Source organism: Topomyia yanbarensis, chromosome 2, assembly GCF_030247195.1.
Source record: "Topomyia yanbarensis strain Yona2022 chromosome 2, ASM3024719v1, whole genome shotgun sequence".
In the NCBI taxonomy this organism is placed as follows: domain Eukaryota; kingdom Metazoa; phylum Arthropoda; class Insecta; order Diptera; family Culicidae; genus Topomyia; species Topomyia yanbarensis.
Genome location: NC_080671.1, coordinates 96645845 through 96670057, shown reverse-complemented (window position 1 = coordinate 96670057; position 24213 = coordinate 96645845). Strand labels below are relative to the sequence as shown.

The 24213-nt window shown below is 36.2% G+C and overlaps 2 protein-coding genes across 2 annotated transcripts in view; one reads left to right on the top strand and one right to left on the bottom strand.

Moving 5' to 3' along the window:
• Nucleotides 1-10909, bottom strand: part of LOC131678898 (F-box/LRR-repeat protein 20) — a 75189-nt gene extending 64280 nt beyond the window's left edge. The window contains exons 1-2 of the mRNA XM_058959323.1: nt 10610-10909; nt 1552-2419 (exon numbers count right to left, since the gene is read on the bottom strand). Coding sequence (XP_058815306.1) covers nt 1552-1584 — 33 coding nt within the window. The 5' untranslated portion in view covers nt 1585-2419; nt 10610-10909. The remainder of the gene's footprint in view (nt 1-1551; nt 2420-10609) is intronic.
• A 7409-nt stretch (nt 10910-18318) lies between these two features.
• LOC131678897 (myosin-2 essential light chain) overlaps nt 18319-24213 on the top strand; it is a 70093-nt gene continuing 64198 nt past the window's right edge. Inside the window, exons 1-2 of the mRNA XM_058959322.1 lie at nt 18319-18475; nt 18559-18586. Coding sequence (XP_058815305.1) covers nt 18473-18475; nt 18559-18586 — 31 coding nt within the window. The 5' untranslated portion in view covers nt 18319-18472. The remainder of the gene's footprint in view (nt 18476-18558; nt 18587-24213) is intronic.

The following is a 24213-nucleotide window of genomic DNA, read 5'->3' as shown; positions in this document are numbered from 1 at the left end:
AAAAGATGTGGGATGTAGTCCTAGGAAACTTTCCTGAAGACATCAAATCATGAAAACATCTGTGAAACTCAGGAAAGACTTTTGACCGTCTTTTTTCAGTTTCGCCCCACTGTGCAACAGTGCGAACAGAAAGGTCTGATCTCCTTCTGAATGTTTGTCTCACTATCGAATCAATTTGTTCGTTTCTTGAGATTGTTTTTTGCATTAGTTTTATTTGTGACTATTGGTAATCGAGTAGACCATTATGAAACACTGTGAATAGAAGTTGCAAATAGTTAAGCCTTTTAGAAGTATTCCAATTAGATATCTCTGATTTTCCTTTGGACTGCACATCATAACTTTTCTAACACTCATTTATTTCGACGCTAGTTTTTAAAGCATTTTTTATATATTAACGAAGTATATATTTTTAGGTAGAACAGAAATACGTCCATATCTGCGAGAAACATTTTTTGTTGTTGAACTACATCAATCTACATCTACATCAACCGAAATTACAATAAATATAATAAAAACCGTTCAGAATGTTCTAAAATGAAGCGCAAGCAATTTGATTCGAATTTCTGTTTGATTTTTGCGTATACTAATATTTTTAATCTTATCTCAGGTCACTAAAAATCTCCGGGTGAAGCCTCGTCAGAGGTGGCAACTCTAAACTTTCTATTTAACAATTACAAAAAAAAATCAATAAAATTTCTAAAAAACTAAAAAGCATTGGTTATATGCTCCGAATAACCACAAATATAAACTAGAAACCCGTAAATAAATTTTAAGTTTGAAACATCAAGCAAAATTTCGATTCTAGTCGCGTGTCTTCTATAGGCGGCTGTAAGTACCTCACCGGCTAAATCGGAAGTATTCGAACAAAAGCAAAATGCTGTTGCGGGAGAAGTAGGTAAGTAGCAATTAGAATAGGTAACTAAATTATGCATAACTCAGTGGTGGGTTATGTGTTATATGTACGTGGTCAACGACAGGAACAAAATAACATCGGCAGTATGTAGATTGTAGCAACTACACAAAGCGCTACCATCAATATTGAACAATTAATTTAAATTACCACGTTCTCTTCCGATTGCTTCTCTTCTTAGTGGGTGCTTCTATTTCCCTCGCCATATATCTAGTGGACTCGCTTTCAAAGCGCTCTCAATCGAAAAAGGCTACCCAGTACCGAGCATGAAACTGTCGGCAGGAGAAAGATGTTGGGATAAACGATGAAACAAAACAAGTTAATGCCTATTGCGTCGTAGAAGTGCTGAGTTTTTTCGAAAGGTTCAGCAATAAGGATTAAAAAAACTTACAAGTAGAGTTGAACTATATAGGTTCAGAAATGTCAACACATCAATGAAATTTTCTTTGTTCCGTTTTCATCGCAGGATAAGTTGTTCTACTGGTGTACCAATACTCAGAACTATCATGTATTAAATTCTCTATTTCCAAGTAACGTTATAGCTTAGAAACCATTCACAGATGTTCGTTTTTGTTTAACAAAGCAGGTTCACTAGGAAAATCTTTATCAAAAAAAAAAAAGTATTTTTGGTAAATACTAACCTCGAATCTATTTCTGGATATCGCTTGGTTCATCTTGTCCGTACTTTTTGTTCGCCTCCACTGCTGCACCTTTGTCCCGTTCGACGGTCGGGTAGTTGAACGACGTTTCTGCGTGATTTTGGAGCAGTCTGAGTCCCAAGGCTCCAGCTTGACTATTACACGGAGTGTTCCGCACTTCACTTTCTTTGTGTTATAATTGCACAAGAGGATACAGTCCTCCCAAATCCGGACAATGTAATTGCACTAAGCCTGAGCTGCTGAAAAATCGACTAGCATTCGGTCATTCAGTGCGATCTAATTTTCTTCGGTCACTTTATCATTCTCCCGTTCAGCTACATCGACACCACTGATTGCACTGGGTAAGGTCCTGGAAACGGGAAAAGATTTTCGACTGTGATTCTGGTGCGGAAAAATGTAGGACCTATCAGAAGTTCTCGCGATTCAATATGGCGAAGTTTATTTTTTATTTACTCTGCTCTCCGCTTATTTCCATTTTTGTTGCTCTGTGCTCTGATGATGTGCTGCGGCTACACACGCGAATACCACCACCATCATCAGCCAGCCAGAGAAGTTGAACGGAACCAGCTAGTCAACCAGTCGCGAGAACCATAATAATCTACAGGCCAGCAAGCACTCGATCCGACACAACGAGAGAAAGAGAACTGACTGCCTTCTTTTTGTTTCTATATGAACTGACTGTCAGAGGTAGCAGACTGGGATCCGTTATTCATTCATAAACACATGCTCGGCCATTCATTGGTATGCAATAGGTACGGGGGTCGTCATATAAATACCACTACACTGTTGTGAGCTGTGTTGATGTTTTTAGACTTTTGTTTTCTGTTATTGTTTTTTCAGCTGTCTCCACCTGGGTTGTCTCGAGAATCGATTAAGTTTTGTTTTTGAAGAATGAACCTGATGAACTTTTATTTATGAAGTAAGTAGTTCGTTGTTCATTTGGGTTTGATTTTATTGAGCACATACCAAATTGAGGCTTAATTTTAAATAGATAAACACTCAACGGAGAACGATTTCAGATTTATTAACATGTCTGTATTTTGAAGCGATGTGATACATACATGCTGAGATTACATATTGAAAATCTATATACAGTGAAGACCAGATTTTATCAACCCACGATTTTATCTACCAGCAATTTTATCAGCTTTTTGACCCGGTTTATCAGATTCACATGAAAATTGATAGTTGGTGGTTTATATCATTTGAACATCAGACGAACCAAGTTGAATTGGAGCAAATCCTGTCTTGAGCATATTATTCTTATCTTACAGATACGAAATATGCAAAAAAAATCTTTTCTAAAATTTTGCACTGTCAGGCCCCCTTAAGGGAAATTTAAGCTAAATAATCAGGAAAGGTTATGAGGTTATATGTACGGACTAAAGAAGAATATTTTAAGATCCTCGGTTTCTTAAAAAGAAAGAAAAAATATGTCCCGATTTTATCAATGTCCCCGTTTTATCAGCATAAAATTCACCAAGGGCTGATAAAAACGGGTCTTCACTGTACTCTGAAATATGGTTGCATTAAAAACGGACGTATAATTGATACATAGTATAAAAGTATGATACTAGAGACATTAAGCTAGAGTAGGAATAGAATTTTTAGTATCGGTATGCTCGTCGCAGTTTAATAGTTTAGTTATCCCATTATAACCCAGGGGTTTCAAAAAGTGAGCCAAATGCAGTGATATCTTCAATTCCACCAAAAAATGTATCAAAGATTATGGAAAAAATAAAATCACCGCCTAAAATGGTTTTGACAATGAAAATATCTCGCGCAATAAATTTCGTACGCTTAAATAAAACAACAAATTTTAAGTTGTTTGACATATTTCTTCGGATTTTCTGATAGACAACACTTCTTTTATACCTGTAGGAACGTTTTGTCACATAATGGAATTATTGGCACGAATTCCAACAATAAAATTCAATTAAATGTATTGCTTACTTTTCAGCCGCCATTTGCCCCAACTATACACCGTTCAAAAATGTAAACAAAATTATAAAAAATGGCAGATGTCTTGTATCACAATGAAATATGAGGTGCAATGATCTCATTAGTGCAATAATAAAGCAGTTAGATGCCAAAATTCTGCTGTAAATACGCGGTAAACGATGGATAGTTCTGCGTATGAAATTTCATACGCTAGGATATAATGGGTTAGTGTCCTGAGCGCTTTGATTTGAGGTCGAAATAAATAGGATAAGCTTTGCATCGGTATGACGCTTCAAGTGTTCACTTTCCTTTCTGGCACGGAAAGATAATTTATAAAAACTTCGTCAAAAAAACTTGTTAATTTTGCAATTCGAATTTTTTTTTGTTGCTTGCGTTATAGATTACAAACAAAATATATTCGAAATTTTTAGACAACGTGAAAATAAACCCACAATGTATGTCGTCGCTGTTGTGCTAACTTATGATAAGCGCCATTTTGCACATTTCGAGAAAACGATTTTTAAAATTTGAGATTGATTACCTTGAAACTTATAAATGGTAGAATCAAGTCAGAGTAGACAATTGATGCTTCTATCTATTCTGTATTAATCTATCAATTATTACGAAGATCGAGATTGATATTGAGAATTTTTGTGAAAAATGTAAACAAAAGTCGCATTCACACGTGCCATAACTGTGTGTTGATGACACAATTAATACGACGTATTATAATTGTGCATGGAAAATTTTCTATACAAATAAACCATCAATTATTAATTTTTATTCATATCTTCGGCCTAATTTGGTCTATAGCCGAATTTCGCGCCAACTCGAACAAATGTTGACAGCACCCTCTCAGATTTTAATGAAACTTTCTGTACATGAAGACTTCGTCACAAAAAGCCACTTTGCATACTTTGTTATTCCAAAAATGATCTAGACTGTCTTTTGAAAAGGGCCAAACGTTTTTTACCATTTTTCTAAAATGGCTATAGTATAAAAATGACAAGTCCTACAAAAAATGTTGTAGGAATGATTTTCACAAAATTTGTCAAATTTTTGGATAAAAATATTGAAAAAATTCTTTATTGACTCCTACACTGAAAAAAGTCGATTTTAAAAATTTAAAGACGATTTACAAAAAAACCCATTTTTGATTTGGATGAAATTTTGTTCCAAGATAGTTCAAGAAAAAAAAGTTATTTGAAAAAAACTTTTCGTTGTCCAAACTGAATTTTTTTTCAGTGTATTTTTATCGAAAATTAAACCAATGAAAGTCATAATCATCTCAGAATCCATTTTCCCAGCTGCTAGTTGCCTGATACATGCAAAAAGTATCAGTAATGAATCTGGTATATATTCATAACAAACTTGAATGAAGACTGGAAGACTAGAAGACTGGAAGAATTGGAGACTGCAGTGCATTTGTTCCCTCAAAACTGATAATTTTTTAAAATTTATTTTATGTCTGATGGAGCAGCAGCACAATACAAAAATTAGAAAAACTTCGCAATGTTGTTTAGATTCCAGTCAAAGTATGAGTTAAGCGCAGATCCCGTGGAAATGGACCCTGTGACGCTATTGGTGGCACTCCCAAGCGAATGGCAAAAAGACCCAGTCTTGCTCGCGACTATGGAAATACCATAACAACTCCCCGAGAGTTATATAACTGGGCAGTTGAACAAACTGATAAAATATCACAAAATTAATTTTCTGCTATATATTCACTGAACAGTACAACAAAATGTTAGAAGAACTCGAAGAGCTGTATAATAACTCCAAAACAATATCTGGAACTCAAAAAATCCACAGTTTTGTGCCTATTCCGGGTGGCGAATTTGAAACGAAAGGGTATTCTAATTCAGAAGATGAACCAAAAATATTTTCCTTGTTCAAAAATAATACAAAATAGCATGCATGAAGATAGTTTTAAGACAAATGTTATAAATAAATAATTATGTAAAATTCAATACATAATGTTGTGGTGGTTATTTCTTTTTCTGATTCTTCCTCAGCACTAAACAAGAAAATAAAGATGTAATAATGGAATATTTGTTTAAAGACAAACTCTTTTTAATGGGATTCTTGATTAAGAGGTTACCTACCTTTTAATAATAAAAATGCCAAGAAAGTTTGAATTTACGTAAAGGAATAAAGCAATTATTTCATTACATCTAACTTATAATATTTGGGTAGTACATTTTTCAGTGAAATAAACAAGCATTAGTTTATAAAAATAAATTGATAGTTTGCGGAGTTATGGTTTTTTCCCCGAAACCGATTTTTATTTAGGAGGTTTGCGGTGATTACGATTGAAGACCAATAGATCATCTAAAATCCCAAGCTCCAAAAAATGCCATCAGTATATGAGTATTCCTCGTATCTTAACGATTAGTTGAATAAAAAATATTTTTTCCTGCATTCGAGAACGTTTTTAGTAAAAAACGCTGGTTTAAGCTCTAAAAATTGTATTAATATATTCTTATCCTTGAAACAAAAATTTATGAATAAAAACGAATCGTTAAACCACGGGAAAAATTAATTGCGATCAATAGAAAAAAATAAGAAAATTTATTAAGTGGATTTTAGGCAATCATGATCACGGAAAAATCATTTTTAGTAAAACGACATTTCGAGATAATCGAGTTTAAAATTTCAAATTACCACTGCTCTTGGTAGACGAAGCGCGCTTGGAAGCGCTGTAACTTTCGGTCTATTTCTCGGATCTCTATAAAAATTTGGGAAAACATTCTCAAGGAGTTGTACTTTCAGATAAAGTAATAAAAAAAAATCGACTATACGAAAAATGAACAAGTAGTTAACCCCTTAATAAAAATATGATTTGTTGCTAAATTAGACAACATATTCTCACAAACCAAGTTTTATTGGAGTCTGAAATGATTATGGCTTCCATTGGTTCAGTTTTCGATAAAAATACACTGAAGAAAAAATCAGTTTGGACAAGGAAAAGTTTTTTTCAAATAACTTTTTTCCTTAAAAGGTCCCAACTTGAATTTTTGACGGTAGGTAGGGAACATAATTACCTATGCTGGAACAAAATTTCATCCAAATGAGATGCATTTTGAAGGAAATTGGTCAAGAAATCTAGAAAAATAGTAATTTTTGGTTACAGTGTCGCCAAATATATTTCCAGTTTAAAACTAAAACTGTATTTTTCTCACTATTCGTGTATCTTTATTTTGAAAATTATTATGCAATTGTGTTCCTCCGACATTTTTACACAGAAAAACATCTTAAACTTCAAGATAACTTGAAACAATCCCAAGACACAGTGATTCGAAGCAAAAACCTCACAAATTCTCAACGCGTTTTTCGTTACGTATCAGTAAGCAAGCAGAATTTCAAAATTCTGAAAACACCACCTTGTAGAATTTTTTTTAGAAAAGTAATGTCACATATCTAACTCAGTATACCCCAAAATGGCGTTTGTCATAAAATAGACCAACAGCGACGATGTGTCATGTGCAAAGACGTAACTGGTGATTTAAGTATTAGGACTAACCGGACGACGATAAAATGTACGTGTAAGGTGTGATAGATGAGAACCACAATTAATTTTTAAGGTAGAAAGAATACGATTTATTTTTGAATGTAGATTTGAGGTTCGAATGGTTTAGCTCATAAAAGTTAATCGATTCTTCTGTACTGTTCTTCAGCTCAGTTGAATTTGACATAGGATCTTTTTAGCACAAAGCGGAGCTATCATGCATAGTTTTTACCTCAACCGAAAACGAGTCCAGCTCACAATCCCAGATAGATTTTTCTCACAAGCTATTCCGTGAATCGAAGAGGTTATGATTTGCTCAGTCTAAAGAAATGTCAGCTCGATTGGCATCAACCGACGGATACGTGTTCCCTTACAAGGCCATCACATGAAAGTACATTTAAAATTACATACGATAAAATATGTGCTATTCAGAATATAACGAAATGAAGATTGCTCAATTATTTGCAATTTAAAAAAGATTGGAAAAAATTAGTTACATAACCAAGGTGGTTTATTTTCAAAGATAACACTGCTGATGAATCACTTTATAAAAATTGGTGGATAAGGGATGCGGACGAAAAAAGCTGACCACTGCCTCAACAGGGTTTAAGAGATTTTTGTAAACAAACTTGTTTTCCTCATTACTCCACTGCAGTGTGGAATTTCATGCCAAATACACATTAATCCACATCTTTACCCTTCATAGAAGCAATTTCAAATGTGTTCTACATGGAAAATGTAGCAAATTATGAGAAATCGGCAAAGCAAAAGTTTATTTACAAATCTTATTGGCCCTTTTCAAAAGTTAATATGGATTTGTTTGTTTGTACTACTGTAAGATATTGTGAAGATTTTTATCTGTATCTCTGAAGCGAAAGATGTTTTAAATTGAGCTAACTGTAATCGGACTATTCGATTTCACCATGACTTTCAATTGACCTGGTATTAGTGTATGACAATCATCGAAATATACGTAGTGATATACCAAAACAATACACTTGCAAGATCAAAATCGATAGTCACACGTATTTCACAAAATGAGTCACAAATAAACTGCGGTTATTGTTCTATTTTGTGTTACAATGAAGACCCGATTTTATATACCCTCGATTTTATCAGCTTTTGACCCGATTTTGTCGATTTGAAAATTGATAGTTGGCAGTTTTATGGGCTCTAGCAGATGATCCAAGTTGATTTCGAATAAATCCTTTCTTGAGCATATTTATTTACACGCATTGGACATACTTGGTCCGTACCCTCGCCGAATACTCACCAGAAGTACATTCCAGAGAATGCATAAAAATCACAGCAGAAACGGAAATAGAAAACATGCAAACTGCATATTTCTTGAGGCTTTTTTTCAAAAAGACATCTACAATGAGTGACTCTCATTGTTTACTTTCTCTTGTTAATAATTCGGTCGCTTAAACATTTATCCCTTAACTGTTTGCATAATATGCTAGTCAAAACCACCGTCTTTCGATCTGTACTGTAAAATAAGTGAAAAGTGACGCCTTAAAAATTGAAAGAGAAAGTAAACAGAGACAGTCACTCATTGTAGATATGTCGTTTTGGATAAAAAATTTGTTTCTCAGTTTGCACCGAAAAATAAAAACATAAAGAGCCCGCAAAACCCTCACTCCTGTCGCTCACACTCCGCCGCGATTCCCATGCACACGCTAGAATATACCCATAGTAAGCACTAACGAGTGAACAGACTGAATACGCCCAACGCACAAGTTCCACAGCAGAAAAAACGAGAGATGGGCAGACCGAACTTGCCGTCGATGAAGCTCTCCGTGTAGTGTGCATACGCACTTTTCAGTGGATTTGTACGTCTCACTTTCGCAATAGCTTCGTGCTTCTCACACTCTCGTTCGCAGCAACAGCGTTCGTACAGCAGTGCTGAACGGCGGGCGCAGAGGTTTTTCGCTCCTGACGATGCTTAAGCGGGGAAGAAAAACCTCCAAGAAACGCTTTTTTCGGATCGTCACATACCGGGAATCTATTTTCTCCGGCGTATTCCATGATGTCCGACTATCCAAAGGTCATTTGGCACACTTTTCCAGCGAAAAAATGTCCCGAAATGACAACAATTAAAGGAGCGAGATCTCCCCAAAACCAACCGGTTTTAAAATTAAATGAATAAATTTATAATTGTTTTAAAAAAGGTGCACATTTTCAAGTTTTGTTCTGTATTCTTAGGATACAAAGATTCTATTTTCTGAGTTTCCTTGATGTTCTAGTTAACGATTGTCGAATATTTTTTAATTAGATTCAGCTTTGGCGAGTTTGAAAGGTTTTTGTACTTTTGAATATGACTTGCACGTTGTTCGAAATACACCTTTCCCGATCCAACGGTAACGTAGTGATAGGAAGCTAGATCTGGCCGAAACAGACCGTTAAAAATTTCTGAGCACGTTTTTCGCTATATCTCAGCAACCAAGCAAAATGTCAAAATTCTAAAAACGCCACATTGTAGAGATTTTTAGACAAGTAATGTGGTATATCTAACTCAGTTTACCCCAAAATGGCATTTGTCATAAGATAGCAAAACAGCGACAATATAGAGCCAACATTTCATACGTTTACACCTACGATATGCATGGTGTTCAATTTTTTAATGTCAAATTAAAGAAATTGTAATTTATTTAGCATTAACAATGTCCTGCTACGCGAAATTTAAGTTGGTTAATTTTATACCGTTCCACTCTCTAGTCTCTATGGAAAAAACTAAAAACGAAAAATTACTCGCCGGCTCCACACATCAGTTATCAGACCAACGGTTGCATTCAGATGGTATCATATTCATCGCTAGACAGTGATCGTGCGCGAGGGAATGTGAATTTTACCTCCATAGGCTTTTTTTGCAAAACACAGCTTAATTTAAAAAACAAAGCCTTTAAATTACATACCGTTGTGGAGCTTGTACTTCTATTTTCGACAGAATTCGCAGCCGATTAAAAAGTTATCATATGCCTCAATCCATCCCGGTCCAGGCTCAAACATGCGACGACTAGTTTATAAAACCCACCTAGCTGTGATACTCGCTTTTAAGTAATTTTCAAAAAGTCAGCTGTTTTTACAGGGATTCATGCATTTTTGCTTGGCATAAGGTATAAGGGTACCGTGAGCTAATAAGTTATAATTACAATTACGACAAAAACGCAGCACCAAAAGAAAACCACTTGGAATGCCAGTGATTTTTTTTCGAAAATAACATTCACCCACACTGAGCCATTTTGGTGTTGATTGTTAATTATTCGGATGTTTTAGTTAATTCCTACATATTGAAAAATCGTATACATAAAATATGCTTGAATCAAATGTTCACCTGACCTGAAAAAGTTTCAACCCAGGTTCTCGTTATCACTAACAAAATTACTTATTTATACGGTATGCCTATGTAGCTCGTTGGAAAGGCATTTTCACATACATTGTTTTCTGACAACCAGCAAACTGTTTGGAACCATTAAAATCGGATAAGATGTTCCGAACCTTCACACAAGATCAGAAACATAAAACAATCACTCTATACAATTTTGTTCCGTCAACGTCTAGTCTGACTTAATAATAGAAAAGGGTACTGACATCAATCAATAAACACAGTTTTCTACGGCCAGTCTTGGAACATTCCATTATTCATCACTGTCCACGAATGTTGATCGTTTTTTTTCACACAGCCACAACGCAATAAACGCGATTGAAAAGCACACAATTTTAGGCGAAGTCGAACCTGAATTAACACCCGAATACACGTAACTTCAGCGATACATAAATACGAGGCGAGTTCGGCAACAGTTAAGCTAAGTAAGAGCTACACAAATTTTTCTTATGCGGACACAAAAATCTCTTGAGCTGTTATCAGATATTTTGATTTAACCAACGAAACGAAACCTCAGCCTCACACAAAACAGGCAGTTCACGCAAACAGTTCACCCGCTTCATTCAAAGGCACTTGAAAAACAACAAAACATTGTCAAACAGAATCCAACTATTCTCGGATTCGCAAACTGTCAGCTGTTTTTTTTTCCAGCATCTGTCACCATTTACATATTCGTTAAGTTTTGTGTTCATAAATGCACAGTGGGTGCAGATGAAATTTTAGTAGATTTTTTTTTCCAAGAATTGTGTCTAACTTGCGTATTTTGAATGTACTTAAAGTAAACAATTAAATTATTTAAAAATATTTATGTTGTACTTAATACAATTAAAGCCATTGAGCAAGTATTTTTTATTTATTTATTACGGCTTAACCTCAAGGGTCATTCGCCATTTTGAAAATGGTGTGCACGGAAAAATAAAACAACACAGAATAAGTTCTTTTTACTTAAATTTAGGTAGTTTTGAATTTCGCGTCGCTTTCGCACTTATTAGTGTTGTCAAAAACAAAGAGAGAGATTCGACTCAGTCGAGGTCTTCCATGGAACAAAGTACTTTTGAGTTGTTTGAGGTATACTCAAAATTAGCTAACTTAAACTTAAATTTAAGTATATTTAACTCAAGGTTGAGTATAAAAAACTTGTCAATGAGTTGTGATTTTTGCTGTGGCTAAGAAGAAACTACCTTCAACACGGTTTACCTAATTTTACGTTATTCCACGATACCCCGATATTGAGTCAAAAGAGCTCAACTTTTGGTAGTTTTTCGTATCCGTGTACATTTCATAGATGCAATTCAATTTATAATTTGAAACCGATAAAAAATAAACAATCGAATATCATTTTCAGTCGACTATTCTGGGCACACTGCTTTTCGTTCCTTCCCCACACTGAAAAAACTTAACACTTTTACATCATGTGGAAATCTATTGAATTATTTTAATCCACAAACACATGAAATGCACACGGTTGCCACTTGAATATCCATTCGAGTGTGGGAAATATGGTTTTCAAATGAAGAAAAGCACATCAACATCATAAGAAATACCATGGACTAAAAATTCCAAATGAATTACACGTGAATATCACTTTGTTTTGCTTATAGATTTCATTGGCAGAAGGATCGGTGAAATCAATTGTTTTACATGTAGAAATGCACTACATGTTTTTCATGCGAAAGTCATGTGGAAAGCTCATACTTTACGACTGAAATAGCATGGCAATTAACATTCAAAGGATAAATATGTCATATTCACGGGGAATTTGTTTGAATTTAATTTGAAATACCAAATGAAATGTTTTTCAATGGATTTTCATGTGAAATTCAAAGGGAAATCATTTCTTGTACTTTTAACATGAGAACGCGCATGAAAGTAATGTTTAATTGCATATGGTTTTATCGTGTCGATTATTTTCAGTGCATAGAAATATAGTTACTATATTCATCATATTCATTTAAAACACTGGCATCCAATGCAAATGTTCAAGCTCGAGCTTAATAGTTTCATTGTTGACGTTGTGAGTAAGAACTTTACTTGTACGAATAGCAAAACGAATTTGAAGATATGATGTGGTTTCATACTTGTGCGAATATTCATTGGTGTTACAGAAAAAAATATTTATTTTTGTATCTCTACGCTCGATAATACAAGGAAAGAGTAAAATCATTATCACCATTATCACAATACCTTTTCCATATACAGTCGTGATTCGCTGGTTGGGCCACAGCCTTGTCCAACTAACGAATTTGTTTCGCTAGTTGGACCGACTGACAAATGTCAAAAACTCTCCAAAGGAGATGTTGGCAGTATATAATAATCTGTTCACATCTCTACATATTGTCAGATTGATTGTCAAAGTAAATTTGACAAGAGATTTTGACGTTCAGATGCTTTTTAGTTGGACAATGGTCCAACTAGCGGAGGTCCAACTAAAAAGCGGTCCAGTTAAAAAGTGTCCAATCAGCGAATCACGACTGTGCATCCGAAAATAACATGTTATGTGACGTCATGCTCGATTGGCTCCGGCATTTGACATGTTCAATTGGCTCCGCTCAGTGTCTCCGCCTTACTATGAATCACTGAGACTATGAATATAGTAACTAGACACAGAAAATCCTCCCGATTTTCCCCCCGACTAAAGGACGATTCAGACGATACATCAGTTTCCGTCAACGCCAACGGAACGTCACCGTTCCGTCAGGATAAGTTTAATACTTTTCTCTTGTGTCTGTTCGTGCTGTACGTCAAAACGTTCCGTGTATGTAACTAATGTGTAACTAATCTTGACGTTCCGTACCGGTGACGGAAGCCTGATGTATCATGTGAATCGTACTTAAATCGGCTGGCGTCGGCACAATCGGTCGACTATGACACCAATTAATCGGTCAATTGTTGTACCGACTCTTATGGGGGTTTAACATGGACGTCTGCCGACGCGACAACCGATAAAATATAACCGACGAAATCTGTTGAAATCGGTCTATTTCAGCCAATTAAACTGATCGATTAGTTGGTAGTTTAAAACTGGAATCAGATTCACACAGATTAAATCTGGAGATCTATATGGTAACGAAATTTATTCACCGACGAAACCCAACTTAATCGGTTAATTATTCTGTCAACCTCGAAGCTGTTTATCTATCGTGTTTTATCAAGATAGAGTGGTCCGATGATTCTCATGTGCCATCCAAATGCGACCCCTCGCTGAACCCGGTTCCCCGTCAGAGTGACAGCTCAATAATAAATTGAACCGAAGCCTTGCGAAAACGAAACATTGTCGATCTTTGCGTCGTATCTATGACAATGAGTTATTGTGAAAATAACAAGGAAATTTTCGGCAGAAAAATAAACAAACCTTGAGGTTTTCAAAGCTCGGTAATAGGGATCTTTAGGGGTGTGCGGGTTAAGGCATATTCTGATGCAGATTAGTACCGTGAGTTAATATCTCAGTCCTTTTTCAATTTTTTGGCCCGAAACTATTGAAAAAAACATTTTTTTAGTTTGTTTCCTTTTAGGATAATAACACATCCAAACCCATGAGACTTGCACGACTCTATAGGTTGCCTTATCAGATCTACCATAGTTTGCAGATTAAACTTGGGATGGCAGGCTGCTAGCGGATTGACAAAGTACCAGATCATGCTGTGTGGGGTGCTGTCCCGGTTAACAATGAGGCGAACGAGATATTAGCAGATACGTCATTTAGTAGGACAACTGTCAGTTTGCTGGTTGAATTTAATTTGGTTTTTTTAAATTTAAAAATCATAAAAGAATAATTAAGGCTTAAGAATGATATGAGTGTACTCGTAAGGACACCCGCTACCAATACATATGAAAAACTGGCACAATTTTTCCAAATTAAAGATCCCTATTGGATGATATGTAAAGTAATATAACGTTCTGCTATTGATAACTAAATTAGTGAATTAGTCTGCTAACTAACCATTGATATATTTTTCGTCAGATTCAGCAACGAAAGTCAATAGAGTCAATTCGATGGTAAACTGCGAATTTCCTTAGTTGGAATTGTTACGATATACACCTGCTTAGGATACAAACTGTTAGAAACGGACGAGTTCACTTCAATAATTTCGGCCGTAAATGCTCTACAAATAGACCTCTAGAAGTAAACAAACCTGTAATATATTTTACTGTCCGTATAGATTACATGTTTCTTTCATAACAAGATTGTCTACAACTTTGGTTTGATTCGTAACCATAGCATTTTTCGACGCGTTCTACAAATTTAGGCCCATATTATTGGCTCGAATCAAAACTCGTCGAAATATAATTGATGATAGGTTCATCTGGAGTGTTCATTTGTGCTTAGATTTTGCTAGCGTTGCCAATTATATTTTGTTTCCACCACCCAATGTGGCTACGCCACATCGCTTTTGCGCAGGGATAGCCCCTATGTTTGAGTAAGCCGGGCAAACGAGTGGATCACAGGTTCGCTTGCTTCCGACGGCGGGTCGGCGACCACCTCGCCCGGCGGATCCTCAGTGGCTTTACGCCGCTTCGGTTTCTAGGCCTCGGTTATACGGCTAAGCCGCTTCGAAGTGGTATCCATTAAACAGAGGTTCATGAAGGGTATCGGATGGTGACCGTAACCCAGTAATGTTCAACCGGAAATGAGCCGGAATACTGGTTGGTTCTAATTAGTATTCCGGCTGCAGTAAAACAACCAATTTTAACTAGAATCGGTTTTGTCACTGGAGCCGGAATACGAATTAGAACCAGCCAGCATTCCGGCTGAGCTTAACAAAGAAGTTCCCTAAAATTTAATCTGGGAAATAAAAATTTTCCTGCTACGCTGCAGCGATTTCGCCATCTGAGAGCAAGTTTGACGCTATGGAATGAGCTTTGTTTACTTTCGACAAGTTTTGATTCGAGCCAACAACATCTAGCCAAAAATTATCGACGCCTCTAACGAGGGGACAGCAAAAGCCTACTATTATTGAATTCACCGGTTCACGGTTGCTGAACAATCTTTTGTTAATGGTTTATATGGGACCTAGTAATCTTGAGTTTATCGTTGTCGAAGAACCTGATTTCGTCGTTCGACAGGAAAATTTATGAACTGTCAAATTTTCTAAGGGGTTGTGTTAATTTTCTTTCTTGGTGGTGAGCAATTATGTTTTAGATCAACCTAAATAACCCTACAAAATGAGCCGGATGAACTGGGAGTTACGTGAGTCCGAATGTAACAGATGAACACCCGAGGGGCAAGCACAAGCAGGTTTGAGTGCGTCGTATTGAAAATACCAACGTATTTTGAATATAATTTAAGTACACAATGAAACTATTTAAAAATACTTCTGTTAAACTTAATAAGTTGCTTAATGTAATTAATGTCGATGTGTACGTACTTAAAGTATTTAAAGTACATTTTGACGGTAATTAAAATTTGTTACATATTTAACGTACGACGGCGCTGTACTTAAAATCGTTTCAGTAATTAAAGTAAAATGAATTTGACGCGTACTTTTTTAATCTTTTGCGGTACTTAATGTACTTTATGAAACTTAATGGTACTTAAAGTAACTAATTATGTAAGACTGTTGGCACTGCGTTGTATTGAAGATAAAGTGCTTGCCCCTCCTCAACACCCGTTGCACACGCAACGGACAAAGTAAACAAACCACCGAGAATTGTCAAACATGAATTCGTGTCATCATCTGCAGCTTGCTGCTCATTCCGTCTGCCTTCTCCCTCGCTCGTGTTTGCGTCCATATCATCGTCACTAGAATTGCTCTGAGTCTCGCTGTTTTCTGTTTGTTCTGTTTGGTGCTTTTTGTGTTTTCGAGTGACTTTTTTATAGCCGTCTTCTTTATTGTTTATTTCTTCCCTAGGTATGTTAACTATCGGCTTGGGGATACCGTGGAATATCATTTGTCCGGTATTTATTTATTGGCTAGCTGTCTGTGGTGTATCAGCAGATGTCGAGGGATGTTTGGTGGTGTTGGTTGTAGCAGATGAGTTATCTTTAGTTGTTTTGGCGCATTGCTTTCCGTAGTGCGCCGTCTGATCACAGAACTGGCACGTGGGAGTCTGCCCAGGGTATGTGCATAGGGATCTTTGCATGTAACACCTTGGGATGATCTGGCCTCGAAAATCAAGTAAGACGGTATAGGTTCCCGTGTGCATAGGGATCTTTGCATGTAACACCTTGGGATAATCTGGCCTCGAAAGTCAAGTAAGACGGTATAGGTTCCCGAGCAAAGTCGAACATCAAAATTGAACTTTTCTTCTATATTTGTATTTGGCCACTAACTATATTCTTTGATTAAATAAATCTCTCTCTGAAAACTGAGAATGTGACATTCCCGAATGAAACTACAAGATTCCGAAACGAACATCATTTTAATGGTTTCTCTATACGCGAAATACATCACCGCTCGCTTTCGTACCTGCGATACACTCGTATGCTTTAAAGTATCATATTAAGCGAACGGGCACGAAAATGTCCGCAGATTGCTTTTGAGAGCTAGGCCATGCGAGAGCAATATTGTAATGAGAGGGAAGTGTTGCAGGCGCCCGAAGCTGGGATCGGTATAATGATTTACCCATGTATGTGTGCAGTCCGACTGGCTGCTACTGATGAGCGAAATAATTTCAGAGTCTTTCTTCATTCACTCGTCCAAGTTTCCCGCGATAGCAAGCGTAAATCGAACTCCCAAAATTCACGACATCAATGAGCTTTCAATTTACGCTCACTGATAGCAGAATTAGTTTTCTGTTTGATGTCATAGGACAATTTTGCTGCTCTCCATTTTGATCTTTAACCGTTAAAACGACAACAACTTGAGTAATCGTTTGCCGAACATTACAACATCAAGTTTAGCTTTCAATTTGTTGCCAGACTCTGCTCGGATTGAGCAGTGTCGGCCATCTTTGTTGAAGGCATTGGAACAGGAATTGTGACAATTGGTCACTGCACAGTTACGTCATGCATTAAATGTGACAGGTGGTAGTCCTGTTGATTACATTTTGAACGTAGAGATTATGCGTATTCTCAAAATGAAGCATTCGACAAACATATGATTACGGCCTAAAAGCCAACTGTCAAAATCCACTTTGAATGGAAATCCCGGACAAACCGTTACTAGCCGAACACAGTTCACAACATTTTATGAAAGAAAAAATATTTTTCTTTCGGTTACTATAAACATCTCTGATTGGCGCGTAACGGTTTGTCCGGAATTTCCATTCAAAGTGGATTTTGACAGTTGGCTTTTAGGCCGTAATCATATGTTTGTCGAGAATTTGAAATATATTGGGTATCATGTTTTTAAAAATATAAATGTTCTCTAGAGCGCCTTACAATGATTTTAAAGTAAATGTAGCATCAGATTCGTATGCGCTTGCCAATCTATGAAATGAATACATACACATAATGTGAATGAGTTCGATTTTTTTTCAGTGTAGGTATACATTAACTTTGCGTTAGTTAGCCCCGTGAAATCAAAGAGAATAGGAAAAGAGACGAATAGTGTGAAGCCAAAAATACCTTATTGAGCAAACCAATCGTGCAATGTAAATAAACATTACTCATGCCTGAGTTGGAGGAGATAAGTATTGTAAATCTATAAAAAAAAAAATTGAATTTTCGTCAGAATTTAGTGCAATCGTGATTGTAAGGTGCATTCTAGGGTCTATGTATGAGTAAAAACAAGTTTTAGAATTATTTTATCTCTTTGTTTCGAAATGCACATCGTTTGATAAACAAATTCAACGATCGACAAAAGGTTTGTTTTCAAAATATAATAGGAGTCATTTAAAGTGCTGCCTTTGGAAACGGTTGCCAAATTCTAGTGTTGAAATCATCGTAAAGGGAGTGTTGCCGTTTTGACTGATTTTCACTCTGCGTCTCTTTCACTATTCTCTTTGCGTGAAATATGAAACTTAACGAAACACCCAATTATTCATCGCGTTGCTGTCAAACTGCTCTGAATCTGGTTCGTGTTCGGCCTGCTCGGTTTGCTTATTTGTAAAATTAGTGAATATATTTGATTCGTGGACATAATTTGTGCTCCTTTATTTGCTGCCAGCAATCCTCATTACTGTTCAAAATGGTAAATATGTAATTAAATTATACGATAATGTGCGGAAGCTAACTTCTACTAACTGCTTCATTTTCTTTGTCACCTTCTCTCAGACTAATTTCACGGAAGATCAACTAGCTGGTAAGTTTAATTATTATTCACTGACCTATCGTCAATATTGTTTTGTTTTCGGGGAACATGCAATGTACTCTGGAAAAGCCATGTAACCTCTACAGGAACAACGCTTCCCGTCGAATCAACATCCTGTTTCGGTGATCAAATTCCTTTACTATGACGTCACTCGGATGAACAATTCACGAGTGAGTAATGCATTCGGTGGTCTATATGAGAAACGGTACTGACCAGCTGTCGATAGTGGTCTGTGATTATTGCACTAGGCCTTTCACGTTTGGGCCATAAGGTGTTCGACGTTTTGGTGATGGTTTAAAACTTCCAAACTATAAACACGTAAACTTATAAGGTAGTCCTTTGGTGTATTTATGTTTGCTATTCTGAATTTAGCCTCTCCTTTTTTGGCTAAAGGAAAATTTCAGCGGCGGCGTTTGTTTGTTTGTTTCTTTGTTAATTTAACAACACAACGGTAACCTCTCAGCATACATTTTAAATCAGGTTGAGGAAGCGTTAGAAAATATAACTCCGGCAATCTTAATCTGAAGCAGTTACACGATTTAAATGCGGAGTAATTTAATTTGAGACTATATAAACATTTGAGACCAAAATCGTATTACGGGATTAGTGCGTTGTAAATAATAGCTTAAATCGCATAAAATTGTTTGCATTTTGACGGCGACACACGAATTGAATGGCTTCTTCGAGTGCCTTTTAAAATATAGTCTAGGATTTCTTCCCAGATCATTCTGATCACACAGTGGATTGCCTCATATGGTCAGTCCCTCTCGATTTTTTAAAGTTCGAGCGAAAGAAACGCTTGTATAGCGTTGGTTCAAGAACCATATTTCAATGATGGAAACTTCTATGCTGGAAAGCTATTTAGTCCAGTGATTCAAACATAGCGACGTGAGCGTATCGTTGTGGGCAGCTTAGATACTAACTTGGGAATGTCTGAATTGATTGAATACTTGAGTAGTACGAATCCACATATGCAAGAAGATCTACACGATCGGGATGGAAGAGGTGTTAGATATGACTCTGCTCCGACAGTAAAACGCACGAGTTGATTCTCGTGTAATGAAGTAGCTAATTGCTGTTATTTGATCATAAATACATCATCTTTGAACATTGAAACATATCGCTAGATACCGTTAGATATCATAATCTGCATTCTACGAATTATGTTGCATGCGTTTTAAAATCAATTTATATGAATTCGCCACTATGATGAACTAATAGTAGCTGCTTACGAAGAGGTTCGTCTTCTGCGTGCTGTTAGTGAAATGTCTAATTTGGTTGACTCGAGACCAGTGATGGCATTTCACCCTAGTGATGCACTGGCGCGCAAGTGTGATGCCTTCACAGAGGATACAATGATCACACACCACAGAAAAAAGCAGAACGCTCTTTCTTTCGGAGCTGTATAGACCGATTTCAAGTGTGCGCTGGTGTTGAGGTAGTTGGGTGCGAGATAGCCGTGCTCTCTTGCTCTTTAAATTCTCTGTGGCGCGCTCAGATAAAGTCACCACAGCGCGCGCCCCAGAGTCGCTGTGGTGTATTCACTGGCGTGGTTTCACTGGCGTGTATTCAATGGCGTGTATTCACTGGCGTGTGATCTTTGGTTTGTTTTCGTCTTACAAGCGGCATTGCGAGTGAGATTGATTTGATTTGCACAGGTTATTGCGTTATGTTGTGTGGATGGCGGTGGCTTATTTCAAGCTTATATTATTTTCTACTGAAGATTTCATACAAGTTGCTTGGTAAAGCGAACGAGTTTATAAAGTATTGTTACACTACCTGCAAAACTAAAAGTACTCGGTCCTCGGAGCAAATTGGGAAAACTTTTTACGTATCATCGTATAGAGAGTTTTATAATGACCAGAGGTACCTGATATGCAAACTCGTGTTATAAGTATTAATAGTTTTATTATAACTTAATCCTACAAGTTTTAAACGGTATACGCTTGTGACGATAATTAATTTACATAGAACATCACAATTGAGCGTACACCCGTTATTCATTTGTTTATTTGTCTATTATTTTGCGTGGAAATCGTTTAAACAGCAGGCGAAAGCGAATGTTTCAAGAGCATGGGAGCTAGGACCGGGATTCTGCGCGTCAATGAGCGAAATAAATTGGCTCAGTTTCGGGGTCAAGAAAAAAGGCCACTAGTGTTCACGCTTATTTTAAATGAACAATGAATCTTGTGTTCCATAAAAGGATGTTATAAATGGGTCAGCAGCAACAATGTTTATTATACGTATTCTAGATTTTTGCGTCAGTTAGTATTTTAGACCGTAATTATAATGCACGGATTCATTGCACGTAATATCAGCAGCAAAACAAAGTATTAGGTATCTGGTAGTATCTGTCGGAATCTCTATGAAATTTTCGTATTTTCAAGTAATAAGTAAGGTGTTTCCTCAAGTTTAAACAAGCGATTTTTGTGTGATAAATTATTCCTCATTATAACTTTCTTGAATGAGGTGTTTTATCAAAAAGGTAGTGTTGGGAAAATATCAAAATATCAATGTTCACAACAGAATCTTTTCATCGCCGATTTTCTAATAAAAAGTTCAATGATATAAAATATCGCTACGGAAAAAATCGTCAGTGAACTTCAAGAGTGCCGATGTTTGGGAACATTATTCCGTTCAAGCAAATATTGGAAGAAGAAAAGATCGCTTGCGAACTTTTATATCAACGAAAATATAGAAAAAAGTTCGCCTTATGAAAACATCTTGCACGATCTTCGAACAGGGGATTTCCGAGGGATTTTCAAAGATTCCAAAAACCTGTAGATTAACATGATATAAAAAACTACGTTCTATAATATTACGGTGATAGCCATAGGCGTGCGCAGCCTTTTCCATTAGGGGGGGGGGGGCTAACAGCTTAAAAAATTTCAGTTATGTTTCAGTTGGATCTCTGGTAGAGATTCGATTGTAAAACAGTTCTTTTATTTTGTAATTGAACTTCACGTTGTTTCATTTATTTCCTAAATCGAGAAGAAATTAACATCAAACATTTTCAACCTCCTTGAAAAAATTCTCGTGATCTTTAGCGTAAAATAATCGTCACCAAATTTCTTGCATCAATCGTGAACTATTGATGCAAGAAGTTTTTCTACAAATAATTAAAGTTGTGTTATGGTATGAGCAGTATGAAAAAAAAAATTTAAAACATTTTTTTATCATTTGACTTATGTATCCTGCAATAAGCAAGGTCAATTTAAAATCTAAAAGGGTAGCGATTTTTGGAAGTATGATTTAGCATAATACGTTATCAGAAAAAAAATGATGCGTATTTATTGTGGTTTGAAGACACAATGTGAGTTTTTGCGGTTTTTATTCCTCTCGAATGAAAATTTGAACTTTGGGCACGATACCTGCCTTTAGTTTCTGCACAAGCTGCTGATCATTATCGCCGGCTGCTTTTTTCCAGTATCTAGTCATTGAAATAACATCCTTAGCCATGTTTCCATTCTATATATTTAGAGTACATAGACTTGGTTTGGGTGTAATTCCTATATACTTCGATTGTGTGGAATTCCGGGAGGTTAGGGGTTTCAACCCATTCTCATGTACGTTGACGTCATTATCCCGGTACAGCTACTGCACATTCTTACTGTAGTGGTTACTCGTCAAATCTGGCAAAAACTGGGGAGAGCCCCGGTGATACCTAATTAGCCGCTAGACGCTTTTCAGACCATCATTGATGTATAACTCGTTGTAGGTTGTGATGAAAATTGGAGTCTTGTGGCTATAACTGCAAATTTACTGCCAGATGATATACTTTTTCCGGCAAACTTGTCCGTAACAACAATTTTATACTTCTTGGGAACATCTCAGTGATCTTTGGCAACATTAAACTTATGTCCCGGAAGCTGTTTAAAGTCAAATTTGACATACGTTTCATCAGCCTTTTGTTGCATTTATTGAATTTGTTCAGATCATGATCATACATCATTCAGACCCGCGATTTTGGCCATAAAGTTTTGCTTTACGGTCCAGTTTGATTGCTTGATAGCGCTAAACTTGAAGAATACTTCCCACATCCCTGCCCGAAATTCCTGGATTAGCTTTGAAAGCCTGACGCAGTTTCTGGTACCGCTTCGACGATGGCATCTTCTGAACAGCAGACAAACATTACTTGAAATCTGTTTGTAATGAACATATAGAGGTGGGGGTGGGCGTAGCGTAGTTGGTAAATCGATTGCCTTGTACGCAGTGCACCTGGGTTCGAGTCCCGACCCCGCACATAGAGTTAAAACTTCTATAATCGAAATAAAAAAACATAGATGTTTGGATATTGTGATCATCATATTTGGGTTTTTATTTCTTTTGTGCAAAATTAATTCTTGCTTCTTTTCCATCGCTTGACAATTTAAGAAAACATTAAATTTTTTGCGCAAGGTTAAGGTCTCAAGAGAAAGACACTTACAGTGTTGCAGTCAAAAGCTTCCGGAACAGACCACAAAGAGCACTGCACCGGATAAGAAGAAGGATCGTTATTCTACATTCGTTAGCCTCAAATGTTTCCAAATTGAACTTTTTTTTGTAAATTTTAAGAATTATTTTGGGAAAATTTTGTTAGAAAATCAGAGTGATTCTCAACATACGAGCTATTTCAATTTTAATTTTTCTTGAAGATTTGAAACTCAACAATGTGAAAAGTAACTGAACAAAAAACCAAAAATAAACAAAATCAATAAAAAGTAATTTTCAACTAGTGGAAAATCCCTAAAAAATTCATTTTGAGATATAAAAAACAACAAAAATTCGTATATCTTTTGAATTTACGTAATCAGATCAAAATATTTACGAAATACAATATTTCTCTTTCTATCTCGCCAGGATTCGGTAGTGGATTATGGTTCACTGACGACGTAAATTATAGTGCATTTAAAAAAACCGAATGACCTTTGTTAATCTATTAATTGTGATATATTATCTCCACTGTATGATTTATGCTTAAAAATAATTTTTATCTCGCTTTTAAATTTTTTAATTTTGTTTTATGATGGGCCCTTATCTCATAGTCACGTCACTCAGTGACTAGAAGGAAATTTTCTTCAATGCACTAGGTGACGTGATTGTGAGAATAGGGCCTGATATCTATTTTTTCAGGACAATATATTGAATGAATTCTGACATCACCTCAATTCTCACCTAGATTTTCACCAAAAATTACTTTTTCAATTTATAAAAAAACTCTATCTGTAGTATTGGGTGAATCTCTAATGGGTTTATAAGAAAAATGAAGACAAACAATAACTTCTGAGCAACTCCAAGAATCAAGAAAAAAATAGAAAATCCTCTTTCTGTAGGAAAAAATTAACTATCACTTATCGGGCTATATGAGTGGTCCAAAATAGATTTAGAAAAAATAGTTAGGAAAGGAATCAATTTCTTTCGAAAACATTGCTATTTGTGGCGACCGAACAATCCGGATATTTGATGCAAAGCATGGTCGAAGGCATTAGAGTTTTTCTGGAAACCACTTTCCAATCACGCTCCACACACATATATTCTTCGATTGCATACCTCCAGCGAGAGCAACGTTTTCCCCAAAAGTCGACGACGCCTTGCAGATTGTCTACCTACGCGTTACATGCCCAAAATCCTCCCGACGT